Genomic DNA, 25198 nt, shown 5'->3' on the forward strand with positions numbered 1-25198 from the left:
AGTCATCTCTTCTGTATCCTAAACCCTAAATTGTAATTCTCCAATCTTCTTGTAATTCTCCTGGAAATGTCCAGCTGTTTCTTTTGTAATCCGCCCAGAACTGCAAGGTACGGGCGGAATAGAAGTCATTAATGTAATGTAATGTAAGCATACTTTTAAATGTAAAATTTAAATATATATTACAGAACATTGGGATGGCAGCTGGACATATTGAAATTGAAGAAGTTATTTCAGGGCCTGTATCTCATAGTACAACCTAGAGATGTTCTGAGAAACATATATAAATGGCTGATGATGTTATTACCTAAGACTGTCAGAGAAACCTCTGTAGTCTTGTGCTTTTCACGCCAGAATGACAAACAATCTTAGGTAGAGAGAGAATGCCAAGCTCCAAAAAGAGCCTCATTGACACTCAAAGTATTTGTTCTAATTGTATTGTTTTGTTGTTCTTTTTTATACTTTAATTACACCCAAATCTTACTAGGAATTTTACACTACAAACACAATGGAAATGATCATATTACCTCCTCTATCATGTTTTCCACTGCTGCAGAGAGCTCACTCCTTGCCGATCCACTGGAAACCATGTTTCTAAGTCGTAAGCAATACTCTCGCATCTTTAAAAGAAAGAAACAGATTGCAATACTTTGTAACGGGAGGTGGAAAAAGGAAAGTACCGCCTGTCTAAGGGCTCCTTTTACTAAGCTGCGTTAAGGCATTAACGCACGGAATAGCGCACGCTACAATGCCGCACGCACTAGATGCTAATGCCAGCACTGAGCTGGCATTAGTTCTAGTTTGTATTGCGGGCTTAGTGCGCGCTAATCTGCTAAAAACGCTAGCGCAGCTTAGTAAAAGGAGCCCTAAGTCTATTTTATAAAGGCAATCTTGTCAACCTCAATAGTGTACAAATGCTGATGCATAAATTTCCAGATGCTCTGAAAAACGCATCAATTTGTGCTTGTACCTGCCTATTTCATAAAACAAGCATGTACGTTGCAATTTTTCTTCACTATGGTGTCCTTTTACAAAGCCGCGCTAGCGGTTTTATCGTATGCACCGGAGGCGGTAGCAGCTAGCGCGTGCAGCAAACTAGCGCGCACTATTCCGCCCGTTAAGGCCCTAGCGCGGCTTTGTAAAAGGAGACCAATATCATTAGGAATGCTTAAGTTTGGGCTGCATAAAAGCAAATGCAGTTTCTCAGTATGTGTACTTTTTATCCATGTATCCCGCCGCACAATTTTATAAAAAGGTTTTATAATGTATGGAAAAATTGTCTTTGCATGTGGAAATCTTTTACACGAGGATTCTTCAAAAAGTTTCCGCACTTTCATATTTTTGCGGGAAATGGTTGGGGTGGGAGAAGTGGTAAGAGGGCGTGTGCTAGAATGTCATGTGACCAGTCAGTCAGACACAGGGTTCTTATGTGGAAGAGTGATGTAATTTGCTTTTGAGATATTTAATAAATAGTATTAAAAAAAATAATAAAAGTGTGGAAACCTTTTGATAAAAGAGGTGATCCAAAAAAGGCATAAAAGAACTGATAGCTAGCTACACTATCAACTTTCATGTACAAGCAAAAGAAGAGTTATCATAAACCTTATAGCAACCTACTTTAGGGGTCCCTTTTACTAAGATGCCCTAAGAAATGGGCGTACCATATTTTAACATGAGACTTTCCCTAAAATCGAGTTTTTCTTTTTGCAGGTTCCAAGCTAATTTTTCCATTAGGGTGAGAGACCTGCAAAAATATTAATACAGGAACACTTACTGCTCCCTATTTAGGAAACACTAAATGCTTCACTGTTAGCGCCACAGTAGCCAGTTAGCGTGTGCTAATACAAATGCGATGGCTGGATAATGATTATATGCACATTCCCTGCCCATGGCACACTCTGCTGAAAAAAATAGCCCATGATTAGCGCACGATGACAGGCAAATTGCCACAAAATGCTTTAGCACATTTTGTGGTAATCCTTTCTTGTGCACTAAGCCCACATTAAGGCTTAGCACTCCTTAGTAAAAGGATCCCTTAATGTTAAAGTGGTATCACTGCAAAACAAGTGTCAAGTGACCATGCTGACTATTTACCCCAACGTTTTTTCTTTTTTGCAAAACTCAGTAATATTAAAACACAATCTTTATACAATTAAAGTATTCATGTAAATAGTGCACTTATGTGAGCTCAATTAGCTAATCCCAATGCTAGCATTTCGGCATAAAATGCCTTTTTTATGAATAAAGCATGACTTGCATTATCTTCAATGCAGAGTTATCAAGAGAAAGTCAAAACACCAGAACTCAGAGATGCTCTCAAAAATGCATTCTGCTCATATACCTTGTGATTGATGATGTCATTCATTCTTCTAGTTGCTTCAGAGGTGTGAGATTCTGGGAAGCATTTCTTGGGTATGACACCATATTTTTCTGAAACAAAAATGAATATGTCTGCCCTTAGACAGATTTGTGCATGGGATAGAGCAGGGGTGTCAAAGTCCCTCCTTGAGGGCCACAATCCAGTCGGGTTTTCAGGATTTCCCCAATGAATATGCATGAGATCTATTAGCATACAATGAAATCAGTGCATGCAAATAGATCTCATGCATATTCATTGAGGAAATCCTGAAAACCCAACTGGATTGTGGCCCTCGAGGAGGGACTTTGACACCCCTGGGATAGAGGATGAACTTACTAAATACTTAAAACCAAAACTGAAATGCTCCTAATGTCACTCACATTACTGAAGCAGCAACGCCATAAGAATATAAGAAAAGCCATGCTGACACAGAGCAAGGTTCTTCAAGCCCAGCATCGTGTTTCGGACAACCAGCCAAGTCAGATCACAAGTACCTGATGGATGCCAGAAATTAGATCATATTTCTCATAGCTCACATTCAGCAATAAGCAATGGAGTCTGCCTGGCTAATAAGTCTTTAAAGACTTTTATTTCAGGAACTTGCCCCCGTTTCTTTTGAATTCCTTGACCACATCCTTCTGACAACACATTCCACAGCTCAATTACAAGTTGTGTGAAAAATATACTTTCCACAACTTATTTACAATATGCTGTTTGTTAGTTTCATGGAACACCTTCTCTCTTGTTTTAATGCCTTTACATTGAAGCTTTGGAAACATTTATAACTTTGTAATACCTGGTAATATGTGTCATCTTCCATTCAAAAGAAGGGAGGGGGGAAATTGGGGGGTGTAGGGGTAGGATGAAATAGGTCATAATGAAATGTATATTGAAGGAATGATAAATTTCATTTTATATTATAGTTTTATTAATTACTTCAATACAATGTGAATAGGAGGAGAAAAAAAAAAGGGACGGGGAAGGGAGATAATAATAATAACAATAGTTTATTTACCGCAGGACCGTGAAGTTCTATGCGGTTTACAAAGATTAAAAGATGGTACAAATTGATTGAACTCAACAGAGGTGAAAGATAGTGGTTAACAGCTCTAGGGAGCCGTTATTGAAGAGAAAGAGTTGTACGGGTCAGCTGTCTAGATAATTCAGGAACAGATATGTTTTTAGGTGTTTCCTAAATTCCCCATAAGTAGTAGGTGTAAGCAATTGTTCTAGATCTTTACCCCATAATGCTGCTTGATGTGAGAAAAGGTGTTGATGATGTCTTTTGAGTTTACATCCTCTAACTGGGGGGGGAAACAAAGTTCAAATGTGAGCTTCTCTTATGTCTGTTGGCTGAGAAGGAGAAAAGGTCAGTTATGTATTTAGGGGCTAGACCGTATAGTACTTTAAAGCAGAGACAGGCAAACTTAAACTTTACGCGTGCCTCCATCGGTAGCCAATGCAGCTGTCGGTAGTAAGGTTTCACATGATCAAACTTCTTCAGCACGAAAATCAGGTAGGGGGTGGTCATATGGAAATATATTTTGAAGGAATGATAGAAATTTGTATGTAAATATATATATATTTTTTTTTATAATTTCTTTATTCATTTTTAAACTTACATTTGTAAATATTATAATTGTGAATCTATTTGAAATGAAATCTATTTCTATTACATTATATTTAATTATTTCTTTTAATAAAATGTTATAAATTAATGTCTGAAAGGCTAAATTATTAAACTGAGCCACTCCATCCATGATTTATAAACTTCTACTAGATCTCCTCTCAGACGGCTTTTCTCCGAGCTGAAGAACTCTAAGCTTTTCAGCCTCACTTCATAAGAGGTGTTACATCCCTATTTATCATTTTGATGTCCTTTTCTGAATCTTTTCCAGTTCCACTATATCCTTTTCTACGTGGGGCAACAAAAACTGCACACAATGCTGAAATGTGATTGCACCATAGACCTATACAGAGGTATGACGGTCTTTGTTTTGTTCGCCATTCCTTTTTTTATTGTTAATTAGTTGACTTTTTTTATTAAGAAAAAGCAAACATACAGAATACCAAGAAATAAAATGCATGAAACAGAATGTACAAAAATCATAATAAAAGAGATTATGAAGGAAAAATACAGTATTTGTTGAAGTTACAGGGAAATACTTTTAAAACCAATAGGAGGAAATATTTTTTTCTTAGAGAATTATTAAGTTCTGGAACGCGTTGCCAGAGATTGTGGTAAGAGAAGATAGCATAGCTGGTTTTAAGAAAGGTTTGGACAATTTCCCGGAGGAAAAGTCCATAGTCTGTTATTGAGACGGACATGGGGAAGGCCGTTGCTTGCCCTGGTTTGGTAGCATGGAATATTGCTACTCCTTGGGTTTTGGCCAGGTATTGGGGACCTGGATTGGCTACCGTTAGAATGGGCTACTGGGCTTGATGGACCATTGGTCTGACCCAGTAAGGCTATTCTTATGTTCTTAAAAGTCTGTGTACTATTTATATATGTTAATCTGTCTATTACACTGCAATACAAAGCAGATATAGTATACCAAAGCCAACTATACTGTTAACTACCATATCCACTATCCCAAGAACTAATTAACTCTCCCTCCCTCTTCTCCCCTCTAAACAATAAGATCAGGCACAAATTGTGCTAACTTTAAGAAGTTATTAAAGACACAACTGTTTGTTGATGCCTACATGTAATGAGAATAAAATTTCTCCCCATCCCCACAGGATCTATCTGCATCCCTGTCCCATCCCTATGAGTTCTGTCTCTGTCCCTGTCCTATCCCTGCAAGCTCTGTCCTCATCTGCACAAACCTGTCCCCTGATATAGTCCAATTGCTCCAAACAGTATTCAAAGCTTGCAAGGATAGAGCAGGGATAGATACTGAACTCATAGGGATAGGACAGGGATGGAGACAGATTATAAGGAGACAGGGACAAATTTGTCCTCTACTGCACATACTATTTTGATCCCCACCCTTTGAAATGTCAAAGATTCCACCAAATTCATGCTCATTGGATTTGTAAAGTTTTACATGGTTTCCAGGAGCCATAAAACATTGAGTAGAGTCCATCTTACCAATCAGGTTCACCAACATATCCCACTGTCCTCCATCATTACAAGGGTTTGACAGCAAGAACTGCATCAGCCGTCCTTCCACAGGCTCCTTCTTCTGCGCAGTTTCAATGAAGACATTTAAGAAGTAATAACAGCGCTCAACCTGAAAGGATGCAGAAATGCATGGCAGCTCACATTGATTTCTGACATAGCTGCAAAACAGTCTATTAGGCTCAATCAACTTAATAGCCAAAGAATTAAATACAAAATGATATACTGAGTTACAGACAAATGTCATAATAACAGAAAGATTCAATTCAGACATCACTCAATTTGCCTGAAATGTAAATAGATCTGTTAATGACCTCATGATTGATGAAATCTAACCAGTTTCTATTATTAAGCCAGGATATGGGAAATAAAGCTTTCTTTGCTATAAGATTCCTTTTAAGCAGTAAGCCAAGTTCTTTTACCAAGATGTCAAGTGCTTTTGTTTTTTAATCTTTGCATATTAAATGCTAGTTTTGGAGCCTAATACCATTTTCCACTCATTTTGGGATAGGGGAAGGGGGGGAGGTTTGGGTTTGGTTGGGATAAAACCTTTGATGACTGTACATTGTTGGATTTTGCAAGCAGTGTCTCACTTCCGGCTCACCACATATTAGCTTTCCCACGTATTCACCATTATAGGACCCCCAGGGACCCCTGAAGAAGACTTTTTGTCAAAACGCGGACTGTGTTAGGTCCTGCATTCCTAGCGGACTAGGTCCTTTAAGGCTTTTATGTGGATTATCTTACTTTTATGTGGATGATTTTAGTGTACCTTTGGAACTTTGACATTTTCAAATAAAGTCCTTTAAGGAACATCGTCATTCCACAGAGTTTCTTTTGGTTTCTTCTGGATTTTGGAAGCAGACCACAATGCTTTGTTAACGTTTATGAAAATTCTCTGTGTATTGTTTTTGACTGATGGTTGTCATCAATAAAATAGCTCTAAACTAAATGTAAGCTCTGGTATTTAATTTAATATTTATAGATTCATTAATACAGAAACTAAATGATTAGGGGAAAACTCAAAGAATTACTAAAGCAAAAAATTAAGAACATTATCACCTTATTAAGATATCAGAAATCCACGTCAACCTCTGATATTTAAAAAAATTAAAATAAAAAATTGTGCATTCCAATACCTGAAAGCAGAAACAGAAATCAGTCCCCAAAAAAGCTAATCTGGTAAAAACCTGACAATGTTTCTTTTTATTAGAAAACTAAACAAAATCTGGCTCAGGTAATTTGCACTCTTTAGAGTGCAAGATCATGATTTCCCCTCCCCCACACACTTTTATCTATTTTTCCCTACCTGTGTATTATCTGCAAAACCATGAGGATGCCCAACAGATATCTGTCTCTACAGCTGATTACTCCTTCTCACTTTTGACAACAAAAAGAGTCCTGCATGATCAAAAGGCAGAAACAGGTGCCCATACCTTGTCCCACAAAAATAAATGTGACTGGCTGAATTCAAATTCCTCAATGTTGAACTTCTTCATTAAAGGAAGACGCATCACATTTAGACATGAGAATATCCAGCACCTTCCTGTAGCAAATGGAAAAATAGCTGAAGTAATTCAGGGTAAAGAGCCATGATTTAAAGCACAAGAGATATCAAGGGAGCACATCTGTCTTTGCAACTGGGAGCCAGTGAACATGTTGTCATGAAGTCTGTTATGCCATGACCTGACAGCTCAAATCTATACGTGTAACAAGAACGACGACAACCACGTCCATTCAAAAATTTATGAACAGAGTAAATGGCAGCAGCTAATTCCAGCTGGTACCCCCATTCTGCCACATCTTCCTCGGTGAAGAACAAGGCAAAGAATTCATTTAATCTCTCCACTATGGCCTTGTCTTCCCTGAGACCCTTTTATCGCTCTGTCGTCTAGCATCCAACTGATTCTCTTTCCGGCTTCTTGTTTTTAATATACCTAAAAAAGTTTTTAGTGTGTTTTTGCTTCCAGTGCAATCTTCTTTTCAAGGTCTCTCTTTGCCTTCCTTATTAGCACCTTGCATTTGACTTGACGTTCCTTGTGTTGGTTACAATTATTTTCAGTCGGATCCTTCTTCCACTTTCTGAAGGATCCTCTTTTAGCTCTAATAGCTTTCTTCATTAACCACACTGGCTGCCATTTGGTCTTCCTTCCTTCTTTATCAATATATGGAATATATCTAATCTGGGCTTCCAGGATGGTATTTTTGACTATCGTCCACGCCTGATGTATATTTTTGACCTTTGCAACTGCATCTCTAAGTTTCTTTTTTACCATTCTCCTCAACATTATTGAGGTATTACTCCTTACCCACTGATGTAAATAATCAAAACATTTTTCTTCAATTTATATCTCACAGGCTCTATAAATTAGCTCCAGTCTCAGCCACCCTTAATTCCAAGGACCATAACTCTAAGTACCTCCACATGCCTTTATAAAAAAAAAGAATGTTTTACCTCCTTTTTAAATTCTTTAAAATTTTTCAGCCGTCTCATTGCTACTGGCAACTGAGATCCAGCTATAAAAAATACTGAAGCCTGATATTCCTCTGAGTAGTCACTTTGTAAGAAGGAATTACTAACAAACATTTTATCAACAGATCTCAAAAATCTTATTGGTTTGCAGATGTGCAACTTAGCAGCAACAAGTGTTGAAGCTTGTCCAATCAAGGGGGTTATTCTGATCTCACACAAGCAGATGAATTGAATCAATCCGCATCACTTTTAGGTCTGGTTGAAAAGGTTTGGTATTCAACAGGGCTGTAGAGTCAGAGGCGGAGTCTGAGTCAATTTTGGGTGGAGTTGGAATCAGTAAAAATGTACAGACCCCAGCCTGAAAATAAAAACTTTCAACATTATAATATATGGTAAATTTAATAATTTTATACTACATATTTTTGTTCACACTGTTCAAATGTCAAATATTTTATGGTTTATTAGTCGTAATTTTGTACATAAATATTCTATATTTCTGTAATTAATCAAATTTTTCTTAGATTTACTATACATAGTAGGAGTCAGAGTTGAAAGTAAAAAAACTAGAGAAGTCAGAATCATAGCCAAATGTTTATCAACTTCAGAGCCCTGGTATTCAATAAGAAAAAGCTAATAATCAGCAACCAGCAAGTACTCACACTGTAAATAGAAGATACTCAGCCAGGATGCTACAAAAAAAATGTACAGCCTCAATACTGCATGTGGCCCTGATAGTTTTTGTCTATTCCCTTGCTATAAAATTGCCTTTCACCATTTCAATAAAGAATACTATAGCTTAGAATTGTAAAACAAGAGGTCATTTGGAACTTGTCTGTCCTACCTGAATTTTTCTGATTAGTTACTGGTTTCCCCTCTGTAGGTAAAGAATGCTGGAATACATGAACTGTGTCCTGGACCACTTGTCTATGGAGACAAACCTCCAAGGGATCAATGCAGGTGGCCACATTCTGGGCCAGTAAGAACCGTGGTTCTGACCTTAAGCATTTGGCAAAGGCTGCTGTCTTCTCTAAGCTGAGACCTGCAGAGTAAACAAGGAGTATCAGAGAAAGAGAGCAAGTTTCATATAACAGCATAGGAGGCTTAGTGCAGGTTCTGCACAATTATGGCTACCTTATACACAAAGGAGTTTAATGCACAAGAAAACATCAGTGCATGCTAATTTAAACCCAGTGGGCTAACGGTAAATCATGCCTGGTCCTTCTTCAGGGACATGGTGAGCGAGGCGCAAAATCTGTATATCCCCAGATTCAGGAAGGGGTGTAAAAAGAATCGAACAAAAGACCCGGCGTGGATAACCAAAACAGTGAAGGAAGCGATAGGCAATAAGAAAAAATCATTCAAGAAATGGAAAAAGGACAAAACTGAGGGGAACTGGAAAGAGCACAAGAAACATCAAAAAGAATGTCACCGTGAGGTTCGGAAAGCCAAAAGAGAGTATGAAGAGAGGCTAGCCAGGGAAGCAAGAAATTTCAAACCATTCTTCAGATATGTTAAAGGGAAGCAGCCGGCTAGAGAGGAAGTGGGACCGCTGGACGACGGAGACAGGAAGGGAGTGCTGAAGGAGGAGAAGGTAGTGGCAGAAAGGCTTAACATGTTCTTCTCGTCTGTATTTACAAACGAAAACACGTCCAACATACCAGAACCTGAGCAATTCTTCAACGGAAGTCAGGCAGAAAAATTAACATCCATAGAAGTGAGCCTTGAGGACGTTCGTAGGCAGATAGAAAAACTAAAAACTGACAAATCCCCGGGTCCGGATGGCATACATCCAAGGGTTCTGAAGGAATTAAAGGAGGAGATAGCGGAACTACTGCAGCAAATTTGCAACTTATCCCTGAAAACAGGCGAGATCCCGGAAGATTGGAAGATAGCCAACGTTACGCCCATCTTTAAAAAGGGATCAAGAGGTGACCCGGGAAACTACAGGCCGGTGAGCTTGACTTCGGTTCCGGGGAAAATGGCAGAAGCACTGATAAAAGAAAACATCGATCAACATTTTGAAAAACATGAACTTCTGATAACCAGCCAGCATGGTTTCTGCAAGGGAAGATCGTGCCTAACGAACTTATTGCACTTCTTCGAAGGGATCAACAAACGGATGGACAAAGGAGACCCCATAGACATCATATATCTAGATTTCCAAAAAGCCTTTGGCAAGGTGCCCCATGAACGTCTACTCCGGAAACTGAAGAACCATGGGGTGGAAGGAGACGTACATAGATGGATCAGAAACTGGTTGGAGGGTAGAAAACAAAGGGTAGGAGTGAAGGGTCACTACTCCGACTGGAGGAGGGTCACGAGTGGTGTCCCGTAGGGCTCGGTGCTCGGGCCGCTGCTATTTAATATCTTCATAAATGATCTAGAAACAGGAACGAAGTGCGAGATAATAAAATTTGCGGACGACAGCAAACTATTTAATGGAGCTCGGACTACAGAGGACTGCGAAAAGTTGCAAAGGGACTTGAACAAATTAGAAGAATGGGCGGCGAAATGGCAGATGAAGTTCAACATTGAAAAATGTAAAGTATTACATGTGGGGAGCAGAAACTCGAGGTACAACTATACAATGGGAGGGATGTTATTGAATAAGAGTACCCAGGAAAGGGACTTGGGTGTAATGGTGGACATGACAATGAAGCCATCGGCACAGTGTGCAGCAGCCGCTAAGAGAGCGAATAGAATGCTTGGTATAATCAAAAAGGGTATTACAGCCAGAACGAAAGAAGTTATCCTGCCGTTGTATCGGGCGATGGTGCGCCCGCATTTGGAGTACTGCGTCCAATATTGGTCGCCGTATCTTAAGAAGGATATGGCGTTAGTCGAGAGGGTTCAAAGGAGAGCAACACGTCTGATAATAGGTATGGAAAACCTGTCATATTCTGAGAGATTGGAGAAGCTGGGTCTCTTTTCCCTGGAGAAGAGGAGACTTAGAGGGGATATGATAGAGACTTACAAGATCATGAAGGGCATAGAGAGAGTAGAGAGGGACAGATTCTTCGAACTTTTGAAAAATAAGAGAACAAGAGGGCATTCGGAAAAGTTGAAAGGGGACAGATTCAAAACAAATGCTAGGAAGTTCTTCTTTACCCAACGTGTGGTGGACACCTGGAATGCGCTTCCAGAGGACGTTATAAGGCAGAGTACGGTACTGGGGTTCAAGAAAGGATTGGACAAATTCCTACTGGAAATGGGGATGGAGGGGTATAGATAGAAGATTACTGCACAGGTCCTGGACCTGTTGGGCCGCCGCATGAGCGGACTGCTGGGCACGATGGACCTCGGGTCTGACCCAGCAGAGGCATTTCTTATGTTCTTATGGCTCACAATCTATGTAATGTACCTGGGGCAGTGGAGGATTAAGTGATATGCCAAAGGTCAAAAGGAGCAGCGCAGAATTTGAACACACAACCTGTGGGTGCTGAGGCTGCAGCTCTAACCACTATATAGAACAAGAGCATGCTGGCTGTTCCACAGAGCTCTCATATAAATTTAAAAGAGCTGTGGCCAGGCATAGGTCACATTGTGAAGAGGGGAGGGCTAATTTGCATATGACTTGAGAAATGAGGGATTTTGAGAGCTCACCCTGAGCATCAAGGATACTGAGAAAGATAGCTACTTTTGTCCGAATCCATGGTTTTGTGGGTTATCTCTCAGCAACCCATGAAAAATACATAGGAATGTGATGTCATTTGCATGGACAGCAGGGGCTGAAAAGAAGGGCCATGTGCAAAAAGACACCAATAATAGGACCAGCTCCAATTTAAATCCAATGATCACAAAGGAACTGGCTTTAAAATCAAATGCAAAAAACACAACCTGAATGCCTAACTGGGTTTTGACAATAAAGGGGGATGGGTCAATAAAAAAAAAAAAAGAAACAGGGAGATGAGTTAATCACATCACTAAAGGCAAAACTAGAAGGTGCACTGGCTGTGATGATATAATCCCAACATTTATTCAGAATACACATTTAGCACTCTAGGCAAATTCTATAAGAGGTGCCTAAATAAACAAGCTCATAATTGAAAAACAAAACAAAACTGGGCAATAGGTGCCTTTCTTCTTAGGCACAATTTTACAAAAGATAGGCACCTATTGCATGGCACCTAGTGGAGCCTAATGCAAAGTAGGTATGTTTAGGGGCGGAGAAGGATATAGGTGGCCACTAGACACAATTCTCTAAAGGACTTAGATGTCTATAATGTAGGCCTTTAAAACCCTGACCTACATTACAAGCACCTAAGTTTTTAAAGTTAGGCACAGCAAAGCACGATTCTGCAAATGGTGCCTAAGCGTGATTGACAAGCAATAGGCACCTACATTATAGGCACTATTTATAGAATTTCCCCCTAATGCACAAAACGTACAGGTTTGTAGCACTCCTTCAGGTACATGCTGATGTGTAGATGTTTCCAAGGCAAACCAGCATGCTCTCCATTTGCACACATTTTTGCATTTTATTTGCTTACATTACATGCACGTCTTTTTTTTTCTTCACATTAAGACACTGCGCTGAGCTTCATTGCAGGGCTCTAATGCATGATTTACTTTATTGGCCCCCCTTAATTTTTTAGGGCTTACCTGAACCCTAAGACACATATCTCATTAATATTTTCATTCTACTCAGATATATTCTCTGACTATAAATAAGACGCTGATGGCATTTTATACCTCCTTCCCCCTTTTACTAAGCCACAGCAGTGACCCCAACTTCTACTGCAGCTTAGTAAAAGGGAGGAGGGGAGTTAATGAGGCATGAGCATTGGAGAATGAGTTCACTTTATCAGACATGTCTAGAAAATAAAATGTATTTGAACTACAGCTTGTTATAAGAAACTTGTAAGCTTTAGTAAAAAGGGCTCCTAAATTCTAAGAAGCCTATTTCATTCATATGGGCTTCTTAGCATTTAGTGCATACTAATTCCATTAGCACATGCTAACAAAAGGGCACCTTAGTTTAAAAAAAAAGATTGAGGTCTAGCATGGAAAATGTGAGAAAGTGACAGAAATTCATTTTAATCTCTAGCTAGAATTGAACAAGGATCAGAAGGGTCTTCCTGTTAGTCTTAAACGGCAATTTTTTTAATGTATTCAACTGGAAAGTGTTGTCATAATCAAAAGGGTCAAAATCCACCTCTTCTCACTCCTTGAGAACCAAAATATACCCTAGAGCAGCGATTCTAGATCCAGTTCTAGGAACACACCCAGCCAGTTAGGTTGCCCCCACAAAAAATGTACAGGAGATTAACTCGTATGGTCTACCTCCCTTACATGCATATCTATTTTATGCATATTCATTGTAGGTATCCTGACAACCAGACTAACTAGATGTGTTCTCAGGAATGAGTTGAGAAGCTCCGCCCTAGAAGAACTTAAGTAGAGAGAACAAGAGTAGAAGCAATGCAGGAGCTAAGACTAGAGAGATTGAGAAATCCGGGGTACAGGAGAGAAGAACAGGGTAGCAAGCAATGTTAGCCTCAGGGATTCCTCCCACCTCCAGAACCAGCTAAGACAGTGGTCTCAAACATGCGGCCCGCCAGGTACTATTTTGTCGCTCACAGTCTGTACTAGTGTTGTCTGTACTAGATGTCAGATCACTAGATGGACTCTGGAACTTCAGGAAGGCCGTGAAAACCTTCCTCTTTACTACCCCAGCGCCTTAAAGTCATTTACCCAGAAATGCCACTCAGTCAATACACCTAGGGTTCCTTTTACAAAGATGCACTAGCGGTTTTAGTGCACGCTAAAATGCCGCACACACTAGCTGCTATCGCCTCCTTTTAAGCAAGCGGTAATTTTTCCGCTAGTGTGCGCTAAAAACACTAGTGCACCTTTGTAAATGGAACCCCTAATCTCACCAGATGCTACTTAGTGCATTTGTTTTATTGTCAAGTCTATATTGTAATTTATGTAAATTATGTCATCTCTGTTCTGTCTGGATTATTATGAATGTACTTTGTAACCCATTCTGGGCTCCTTTGGGAGGATGGGCTAAAAAATTAAATAAATAGTGCTGCACGCTCTTTGCAGCATCCTCCAGGTCCCCCCCCCCCCCTCCATCTTAGTTTCAGCCTGCAGAGAGGATTGCTGGTGCTGTAGCGATCCTTGCAGGCTACAGTCGTCCTCAGCGTTCTCTCTGCCGTGATCCTGCCCCTGACGTCAGAGGAGGGGCAGAACCGCAGTAGAGGGAATGTGCTGCGGAGGCTGGCAGCCTGCAAGGAACAATACAGCACCGGGGATCCTCTCTGCAGGCTGCGGTAATTAGCTGAAACTAAGACTGGAAGGCCAGAGGGAAAGCTAGAGGATGCTGCAAAGAAGGGGGGAACATGCAGGCCTGGGGGGGGGGGGAGATTTATAAACTATAAAGAATTTTACCGCATGCAAAATTGTCATTTCTTTAATAAGACATTAGATATTTTTTTCTGCGGCCCTCCAAGTACCTACAAATCCAAAATATGGTCCTGCAAAAGGTTTGAGTTTGAGACCATTGAGCTAAGATCTGCAAAGGGGCTTTTCCCTCCCCCTCCTTTTCGTACTGTCATAGAGAAACCAAGCCGCACGAGGCGAAGAAGCCAGCGCTCAGCCCGTCCTATGACTCAGCACTTGGTCCGAAGTTTCCCCTCCCATCTCTTTAACTGAAGCGATCCCAGACTCCGCGTTCCCATCGCATCTCCAGTGCTAAGGGAGACCCCCAACTTCGAGGCGGTCAACATCATGCTATTACCTAAGCTCATCCTGCAACTGCTCAGTCCAGAAACGAAAAGAAACCAAGACCGGTACAGGGCGGAAAGGGCGTGATCAAAGGGAGGAAGTAGGAAGTAATTATTTAGCAGGGGGCGGAAGGGAGAGCTGAGCTGAGCTGCTGATTCGCCAAAAAGTGAGGGGAGGGCTTTCTTAGTGCAGTCGGAAGAAGTCGAAGCTGATAATAGGCTAGGGTGCCGGGGAAGGGGCGGAGCCAGTTATAAGCTAGAAAGCCGAGGATGGGGGTCTTTAATAAATAGCTGTCGAAAGGGAGGGTCTGAGTTGGTAGTAGGAATGTGAAATCTGGGGCTGGTTTATTTGGTGGCGGTATTTAAAGAAACTGTATTTGTATACTGTATTTAGTATGTAGTATGTCAGTGTACCTTGGTATTCTGTGTAAATGCCTCTGCGCTAGCTAAACTATACTTCCAGAAGGTATGTGCGCAGATTACATAAAAGTAGGTGCAGGTTAACTCGTGTTTGTAAGATAACCGGTCAGTTTTAGTAACATAATATTTCCTTAACTTACCGTATATTAAGGCCAGTACTACTGTTTCATTATAGATTGTGAATGGTTAGCTGTCATGGAAACTCGGTTTGATATTCAGAATGCTGTGGGCAGCGTTTGACTACCTGCAGCTGGCGTTCAACCGGGATATTCAATGCCACCCCAGTTCCAGCAACCGACATTGAATATCTGGGTTTTTCAACATGCACTAGTGCAAGCGAGTTAACATAGTAAAGACGGCAGATAAAGACCCAAATGGTCCATCCAGTCTGCCCAACCATGCATGCTCCACAAATTAATCATTTCATTTAAATGGTCCTTCTTAGAAATTTCTGGGCCAGAAACCCAGAGTCCTGCCCGGTAGTGTGCTTAGATTCTATTTACTGGAGTCTGCGTCAAGCTCACTCCAGCCCATCTTAACCATCACAGCCAAGGAAGCCCTTCCCAGCTCGTCCTCAACTGAATGTCCATATACGGGACACAGACCGTGCAAGTCTGCCCATTATGGATCGTTCTTCCTGTAGTAGGCTCCATAGAAGACTCCAAAAATTCATTAACAAATTCAAGAAGTGTCTTACACTTTTGCTAATACTGTACACTGCTTTCAAAATCCCAGCTGAACACACAGTAAGATCTTGCATTTCACACATCTGCATCTCCAAACATTCAGATCTTGCAGCTTGTTGACTCAGCACCTGAACATGGCCAAATATTGTGCAAAAATAGATCTTAAATAAAATTTATATATCTATCTGAAGTGAGTTATGCACAGTGAATAATGCTTTCTATAAGGACTCTTAAGTAATCACCACTGGTTTCTTCAGATGCTGTAACCCTCCAGAAGGAGGGGGAGAGGAGAAAATTGCCCCCCCCCCACCTGGGGCCCATCATTTTTTGACCCCCCCTCCCCATCTATATGAAAAATATTATTTTTAGTAACAATCCACATATCGCACAACAAGAGTGTACCTAGGAAAAGGCAGCATCTTAAACACTGCAGTGAGCACTAGAACACCAACACATACATTGTAAAACTAAATAAGCCAGATCCTGCACAGTCAATTGATCCTGTACAGTCGATGCTATCAGAAAGCCATGTCCCTTTCATACACACAGACAGATACACCCTCGCCCAATATGGAATAATCACAAACTAAAAATAGAAATATGTAGACAAAAGTTAAACTGAACTGCCAAGAAACCAGATTGCATACAATGTAACACCACCATACCACAAAAATAGTAATACATGTCCTCTAATACTGTGCAAAATATAAAGACAGTAGATGTAAATATGAAAAAACTGATACATAACAATCACTACTTTACAAATTAAATAAAAATAAAACAAATGAGAAATAAGAAAATACCATTTTATTGGACTAATCCCCGTAAGCTCGGTCCCCATCCCCGCAAACCACCTGATTCCATTCACACAAGCCTTAAATTGTTTTATATTGAACTTATTATATTAAAGTATAAAAAGAAACAATATTCTGTATAATTATCAATTTATAAATCAGCATCTTCTCCCCACTCTCTCTTCCCCATTTCCCTTCAGCATCCTCAGCCCACTCTCTCTCCACTTTCCTTCAGCACATGCACATAAAAAAAGCAAGTAATTTTATATCATTTTCATTCTATTCATTCATAGAAATTAAAGCCTAAATAATCAAGTTTCAAGTTTATTAGGTATTTATATACCGCCTATCAAGGTTATCTAAGTGGTTTTACAATCAGGTACTCAAGCCACACATAACAAAACATGATTTTACCAAAATAATTCCCTGCACAGTCAAGCCTGCAAGGATTACTAGATGTCTTTCAGCAGCTCCCCCCCTCCCTCACCTTCGTGGCCAAGTCAAAATGATCTACCAACAATAAAATTTTAAAAACACAAAGCACACTGTACACAGAGAAAATGTTAATTATCATTTATATTCCGCGGGTTTTCAAAGAGGTCAAGGCAGACCTTATGCAATGTCACCTCAGTAATAACTATACAAAAATAGACAAATATACCCCCTCCCTTTTTACTAAACCGCGATAGCAGTTTTTAGCGCAGGGAGCTGCGCTGAATGCCTCACGCTGCTCTCGACGCTCATAGGCTCCCTGCGCTAAAAACCGCTATTGTGGTATAGTAAAAGGGGGCCATAGTGCAAAATATAGACAGCATATATAAATTCTCAAAACGGACACATTTTGATCACTAAATTGAAAATAAAATCATTTTTCCTACCTTTGGTAATTTCATGAGTCTCTGATTGCACTTTATTCTTCTGACTGTGCATCCAATATTTCTTCCCTTCTTTCAGCCTCCTGTATGCTTCCTCTCCTCCAGACCTCATTCCCTCCCCCAACTTTTTCTTCGTTTCATCCTGCCCCCTTCTTTCTTTCTCTCTCCATGCCCCCTTTCTTTCTGTATGTCTGTCTTTCTCTCCCTCTCTACGTGCCCCATTTCTTTCTTTGTTTCACCCTGCCCCTTCTTTCTTTCTCTCTCCATGCCCCCTTTCTTTCTGTATCCATGCCCCCTTTCTTTCTCTATGTCTGTCTCTCTCTCTCTCTGAGCCCCATTTCTTTCTTTCACCCTGCCCCCTTCTTTCTTTCTCTCTCCATGTCCCCTTTTTTCTGTATGCCTGTCTTTCTCTCTCTCTCTGTGCCCAATTTTTTTTCTTTCTTTCTTTTTGGCTCCCTATCCCCCACCCTTTCTTTCTCCCTGCCCTCCCCCATGCCACCACCATTGGGAAACATGCTGCTGCTACCGCCGCCAGGGAAAGGCTGCCACTGCCACCATCGTGAACAGGCCGGCACCGAGTTCTCCCTCCCTGCTTTTCTTCCCTGCGGGGTCGACCAACTCTCGCCGCCCGACGTCAAATCTAACGTCGGAGAGAATGTTCTGGGCCAGCCAGGCAGCGATTGGCTGGCCCAGAACGTCCTCTCCAATGTCAGAATTGATGTCGGGCCGGCGAGAGTTGGTCGGCCCTGCGGGGAAGAAAAGCAGCCTGTTCCTTATGGCGGCAGTGGCAGCCTTTCCCCGGTGGCAACCTATTCCCCAGTGGGTGGCCAGCTGTGCACCCCCTTGGGGCATGCACCTGGGGTGGACCACCCCCCCCACCCAACCCCCCTTGGTACGCCACTGCCCCCCCCCCCATAACTCCACTCCTTCCTCCAATAATAGGGGGAAGATATTTCTTGTAGAACCTACTCCTCCTCCAAGCCAATATTTCACCCTACTGGGGTTAAGTGCTTAGTAGCTCTGCAGGGAGAAGCACTTCTAGGTTGCAGTGGAGCTTGAAGGGTAGCCAGATTCAGCAAAACTCCATCCAAACTTTGTTCCACAGAGCCATTGAGACAGCCCAAAAATGCCTAAACTATCTGCAGCTTTACTTCACAAGATTCCAGAGTTATCTGAATCATCTGAAGCAGCTCAGTGGGTCTGGGAGGATAAGTCCACAGCTTCACCTTCCTTTCCCCATAGGGAGTTGCAAAAACTCAAACAGTAGAAGTTCTGTCTCAACAACTCTTTCCACACACCATCTTGGTCCCTGGATTTGGAATGCTCTTAGACTGGTTTCTCCTCAGGGGCCTGTCAGATATAGGTGGTCTTACCGCATAGCCCTCCAAGCCCTTGAAAGTTTCAAGTTTATTAGGTTTTTATATACTGCCTATCAAGATTATCTAAGCGGTTTATAATCAGGTAATCAAATATTTTCCCTATCTGTCCCGGTGGGCTCACAATCTATCTAACATACCTGAGGCTATGGAGGACTGAGTGACTTGCCCAGAGTCACAAGGAGTAGCGCGGGGTTTGAATCCAGAACCCCAGGGTGCTGAGGCTGTAGCTCCAACCACTGCGCCACACATAAGCCCTTCTACCATAACAAGGTGGTGTCCCTTTGGAATGCAATGTATTGCAGTAAGGTATTAGGACATTGTGGTCCTTATTTTAGCTAGTATACATGTGCAAAAAATTTAATAAAGCTACTATTTGTGCATATAAATTCCCAACATTTTTAGTGTTTTAGGGGGCAAGGTTTGGGCAGTCTCTAAAAATTGATTCCCATTTTAGAATGGGAAATCTATTTATACAAAATTCCAAGTTGGATTTTTCATCTGCTCCAAGGCTAATAAGGGAGCAGGTAAAAAGCAGCATACTCTTCTGATCCAGTCCCCCCCTCCTCCACACCTCAACAGCACTGAGATCCCTGATTATACCTCTTGATTAGCAACAACACTCAACCCTTGGTCCCATCTCTGAGAGCACCGGAACCCCCCACTCCATTGCCCTTGAACCCCACCTGCAAAAGCAAGGGACATCCCATACCCTGATCCCACCCTTGGTACCTACCAGCATAGTTTCCCTAGTGGTGATGTCAGGAGTGAACCCCGGATGCTCCTGCCATATGAGTATATAAGGATCATTAATTCAAACACTGTTGCAGTTCGGTAATAAAAATATCACAATCCCAGAGGACAGTCCTAACTAGGAAAATATGGCTATCCCCAAGATAAGGCCCCAAATCTGAAGGGAGGTGTGCACTAGGGAATTATTTACAATGATCCCTGATCATGGATACCACTCTGTCTACTCACAATAAATATACTGATTTTCTTTTTCTCTTCCCGGCCTTTAATAGTGGTCTGAGGAAGAGCTAGCATTTCAATTTTTTTTCTTTTGCTTCTTATTTCTCCTAAAGTATAATTGATGTGAAAGCAAGCACTGTGTTTCTTGTAATTAAATGTTAATAAAAATTTTAAATAAAAAAAAAAATACACTGACATGAAACATTGCAATGGAAGTAAAGATTTATTGTACAATTGGTAAACAACAAATAAGCAAAGCTACAAATAGCTTTCTTAGCTGTAAATTCACTTCTGACCTAACTTCCTAATATACTTCCTAACAAAATGAATAGCAAAATATCAGTTAGTCTGACTCACATTTCAGCACACGGGAACATTTCCCATCTATCCCTATGCCCTGAAAAATGAAATACACAACTATGCAGCTTTTTGTGACAGATGCCATCTTGGATGGTTTCTCCAATAGTGCAGCTGAAATTATTCTTCTAACACAGGTTCCAGCCAAAGATGGAGAGCAGCATATGTGGCATGCAGAAGAATAAACAAATCTCAGTGTCTAGTAAAGTCTGTGAGTCATGTTGGTGTTGTTTGGATGGTTGAACAAGGTATCAATGCCCTCAGTGACTTGGGCAAACGGTGGGATGCAAATGTAAAAAAATAATGGCAAAAAGTCAATGGCAAAAGCCAAGTTTTAAAAACTGACCTAAAAGAGCAAAGGACACAGAGAGAAAGAGAGAGTTGTTTCTGCAGTGAATAGATTTTCTGTTATCAGTGCTGTGTGCAGGTTATATTTGAACTTTACAATTAGTCCCTCTGGTCGATTGGATTGGAGCATGATGGCTGAAATGTTGATTCTACCTACCCAGATGCAGTGAGATCCGGACAACTGCAACACTCATCACTCAAGTCACCCTCCCTCTCCCCACCCCTCCCCCATTTATCTTTAAATGTGGTTGTTTCCTCCCAAGCACTCACATATTACTACTCGCACCAGCTCCGGCATCATGCCTCTGCTGCAGCCCTCTGGAAACAAGAAATTACATCAAAGTGGGGTAGAGCGCAGCAGAGGAAAGATGTCAGAATTGGGGCAGTAGCGTTAGGCAAAACACTGCAGGCGCTAGGAAGGAACAACTGCATTTAATGGTGGACCGGGGAAAGGTGGCCTGAGAGAGAGGGAGGTGAGTGCCAACGGGGGGGGGGGGGGGATTCACTGAACAAAAATGTTGGTCTAGGATGCAAAACCAAAAGTTGACTCAGGGCCGCCATAGTCCCTTGAGGGGAACTGATCCAACAGTGTTTTGTTTTGTGCAAGCCCAAAATATATCTAGGACAACGCATTTCACTGAGAAGCTCAAACAGGATTTATTATGATTATTTTTATTTCAAAAATTTCTAGCCCACTTTATTTAAAAATCTTACTGGGTTACAACTTACATACAAATTTAACAAATTAATCATAAAACAATGGGTACAATGATATATACTAAAAGCAAACGTTGGCTTTTACAAAGCCGCAGTAGAGGTTTCTACTGCAGACTGGTGAGATCAATGCTCTGACACTCATAGAATTCCTATGAGAACTGGAGCATTTACCGTACCTCGCCAGCTTCTACCGGAGCTTTGCAAAAGTGGGACAAAACCAATAAAATATACCCTCATTTAAAATAGCAGCATTAAGGGGGATAGTTATTAGAGTGCACTATGACCTTAAGCACATGTTAGAAAAACACTAATGTAGTGAGTTTTATATTACCATAGCATACATTCATATGTATCACGGGTTATATAGTATTGTGATACAAAGCATGCGAATGCAAACAAGCAGCTCAACTCACTACTATGTAAACTAACTAACGTTGCTTGTGATAAACACTGCGAGTCACATTATTCCCAGAAAAATGGTGACAACAAAATACTTAGCCCAATGAGCCCAAGTACTTCATAAAGGGGCCTCCGCCTGCAATCAAAAATTGCCACCTTCCTTCTGTCCAGAAACTCCCCAATTGACAGCGCCCCAACTGGAAGCGCCATTAAATTTATCCCTCTACAACAAGACCCTCCAATCACCTATCCTCTTATAGGTTCCTCTCCCCACTCCCTCCCCTCACCCCTCACCAGGCCCTATCTTTCTTAATCTTTGGGGTCTAGTGGGTTACGGAGCAGGAATGATTCCCCAGTCACTCCTGCTCCTTCTGGCACCAGGCAAGAGGCCTTTATATGGAAGCTAGACCTCCGACAATAGTATAGTGAAACTACCACTAGGGTTCACCGGTGCCATTTTTAATCACACACTGGAAGGGCAGGAGAAACTGGGGATCACGTCTGCTTTAAACCCACTGGATACCAGAAATTAAGAAAGGTAAATGGGGGAGGGGGGACTAAGAAAGGATGAGGATAATTGGGGGAGGTCTTTGGTACAGGAGGATATTATTCAGGGTGGGGTTTTGAGGTAGAGTTGTACGAGCTTGGAGTGTCTGCAAGGTGGGAGAAGGGAATGTGCTTGGATGGGGGCAACTCATAAACATGAGTGCTGGTTAAATTTCAAATATTCCTGAGGATTCAATACCTCCCCTTATTCGGGTTTATTACTTGCCTTCTAACGTAATGGAACAGCAAGCGGAAGTTTCTGAAACAGACTGAACAGGAACCTCAACTAGATTTAACAGCAATTTTGGAAGTATCTGATAAAGATTTGGCTAAACCAGCAACTCTTCTATTATCTGTGGCATTATTGCCAGATAAAGAATGGATATTAAAAATGTTTTTAAAAAAATAAACATAAGGAGTTCCTAGGTTTGAAAATTCAAGTTTTTCCAGATGTTAGTAAAGAAACTCAAAATCGTAGAAGACAATTTCTTTTATTGAAACCAGGAGTTACACAGTTGGGTGGTATTTTCTTCTTGCACTTTCCATGTAAATGTATAGTAAGGTATCGTGATAACAAATATGTGTTTTTTGAACCAGCTCAACTTACAACTTTCTTGACGCTGAAACGCCTGGAAAAGGAAGGAACAACGGACTAGTAAATAGAAATTAAGTTCCTTGATCCACTCACTAGATACCTTTATTCGGTATAGGACTTATCTTTTGAATTTCCTAAATGTTCACTCATAAACTCTTGGATCTATTATGAGGACTTGAGATTGTTTGAATTTATTGGAGAATTTTTCTTAAAAAAAAATAATAATAATAATGCATAATCAGACAATCTTTCTGTACAAAATGTTTGATTTTGTTAAAATGTAAAATTGATAAATAAAATTAAAAAAAAATGTCCGGGTACATCAAGCTGTGGCTTTGCAGTCAGTGCTCCCTGGATTGATCACAAGCAGTGTTATTATTGTACTGCAGAAATGACTAACCTGTAGTTCTGAGCTATTTCAGATTAGTCACTTCCATGGTAAATTAAGGAGTGGTAAAAATTCAACCTTTTACTGCACTTTAATAACTATCCACCTAAAACAATTGAACAACAAAGCCAGTTTCATCATATCTTCTCAGTGTCCTGGTGAATAGCCTCAATTCAACTGTCAAAAAAAAAATTCATAATGTAGGTCCTGTCTCTGAACATACACATGAATGAGTCACCATCAGTTGGGCCAGTCCAAGAGTATGTGATACCCTAGGCAAACCATCAACTATTCTTGTTCAACTCCACCCCACCTTATCCATAGTCCAGCATTTCCCATCCTATCTCCTCCAGTAGTCCAACATCTCTCCTTCCCTTCCCTCAAGGTGTCTAGCATATCTCTTTTTGCCTCAACCTCCCAAAGAGTCCAGCATCTTTTTCTTTTCATTTTTCTCTCAATGTGTTTAGCATCTCTCCTTTCCTCTCCCCTCCCAGGTATTTAGCATCTCTTTCTATCCCTCCAGATGTCCAGCATCTTTTTCTTTTCATTCCTCCTCTCTAGGTATCTAGTGTCTCTCTACCTTCCAGCCCCCCTCCTCCCCACACACACACTGTGTCCAGCATCTACATAAGAACATAAGTTTTCATACTGGGACAGACCGCAGGTCCGTCAAGCCCAATATTTTGTTTCCAACAGTTGCCAACCCAGGTCACAAGCACCTGGCAAGATCCCAAAGAGTAAAACAGATTTTATGCTGCTTATCTTTAATAATGGCTTATGGACTTTTATTTTAAGAAATTAGCCAAACCTTTTTAAAACCCTGCTAAACTAACTGCTTTCATCACATTCTCTGGCAAGAAATTCCAGACTTTATGTAATTATACGTTGATTGAAGAAATATTTTTTCTGGTTTGTTTTAAATCTACTACTTAGTAGTTTCATCGCATGCCCCCTAATCCTAGTATTCTTAGAAAGAGTGAACAAGTGATTCACATCTACCTGTTCCACTCTACTATTTTAGAGACTTCTATCATATCTCACCTGAACCATCTCTTCTTCAAGCTAAAGAAGCCTAGCCGCTTTAGCATTTCCTTATAGGAAAGTTGTCCCATCCCTTTTATCATTTTTGTCACCCTTTTCTGTACCTTTTTTAATTCCACTACATCTTTTTTGAGATGCGGTGACCAGAATTGCATATAGTATTTGAGGTACAGCCACATCATGGAGCGATACAAGGGCATTATAACATTTTCATCTTTGTTTTCCATTCCTTACATTCTATTTACTGAGCTGAAGGTTTCAACATATCCTCAGCGATGACACCTAGATCTTTTTCCTGGGCGGTGACTCCTAACATGGAACCCTGCATCACGTAGCTGTAAAGTTTGGATTCCTTTTTCCTACATACATCATTTTGTATTTGCTCACATTAAATGTCATCTACCATTTTGATGCCCAGTCTTGCAAGATTCTCTTGCAATATAGGAACTTTGAACTGTGTGTCATTAGCAAATTTACCCTCCCCCTCCCACTCTTTTTACGAAGCTGTGTTAAGCTTTTTTATCAGAGCTAATACAATTGCGGCCGGTGATTTAAAAAAAAGCCTAATGTGGCTTTGTAAAAAGAGCCCCTAATTATTTTAGTAGTTATTCTCATCTCAAGATCATTGATAAATATGTAAAAAAGCAGTGGTCCCAGCACAGATCCCTGGGGAATTTCACTATTTACTCATTTCCATTGAGAATATTGACCATTTAACTCTACTTTCTGTTTTCTGTCTTTTAATCAGTTCTTAATCCATAATAGAGCATTACCTCCTATCCCATGACTTTCTAATTTCCTCAGAAGTCTTTCATGAGGTACTTTGTCAAATGCCTTTTGAAAATCCAGATGTACAATATTGACCAGCTCACCTTTATCCATGTTTATTCACCTCTTTGAAGAAATGTAGTAGATTGGTGATGCATGCTTTCTCTTGACTAAATCCATTTTGGCTTTGTCTCATTAATCCATGCATATTTACTGTGTACGCTCTGTAATT

The 25198-nt window shown here is 40.7% G+C and overlaps 1 protein-coding gene and 1 long non-coding RNA gene across 3 annotated transcripts in view; one reads left to right on the forward strand and one right to left on the reverse strand.

Annotated features, from left to right (window-relative positions):
- Positions 1-4363, forward strand: part of LOC117348996 — a 118193-nt gene extending 113830 nt beyond the window's left edge. For both annotated transcript variants that reach the window (XR_004537081.1, XR_004537083.1), the window contains one exon: positions 4255-4363. This is a non-coding gene — a long non-coding RNA (uncharacterized LOC117348996). The remainder of the gene's footprint in view (positions 1-4254) is intronic.
- BLMH (bleomycin hydrolase) overlaps positions 1-14767 on the reverse strand; it is an 88024-nt gene extending 73257 nt beyond the window's left edge. The window contains exons 1-6 of the mRNA XM_033921799.1: positions 14699-14767; positions 8795-8992; positions 6917-7026; positions 5451-5592; positions 2339-2427; positions 525-617 (exon numbers count right to left, since the gene is read on the reverse strand). Of these exons, the coding sequence (XP_033777690.1) occupies positions 525-617; positions 2339-2427; positions 5451-5592; positions 6917-7026; positions 8795-8992; positions 14699-14708 (642 nt within the window). The 5' untranslated portion in view covers positions 14709-14767. The remainder of the gene's footprint in view (positions 1-524; positions 618-2338; positions 2428-5450; positions 5593-6916; positions 7027-8794; positions 8993-14698) is intronic.
- Positions 14768-25198: the final 10431 nt, after the last annotated feature.

The sequence above is a fragment of the Geotrypetes seraphini genome, chromosome 15 (assembly GCF_902459505.1).
Source record: "Geotrypetes seraphini chromosome 15, aGeoSer1.1, whole genome shotgun sequence".
NCBI lineage: Eukaryota > Metazoa > Chordata > Amphibia > Gymnophiona > Dermophiidae > Geotrypetes > Geotrypetes seraphini.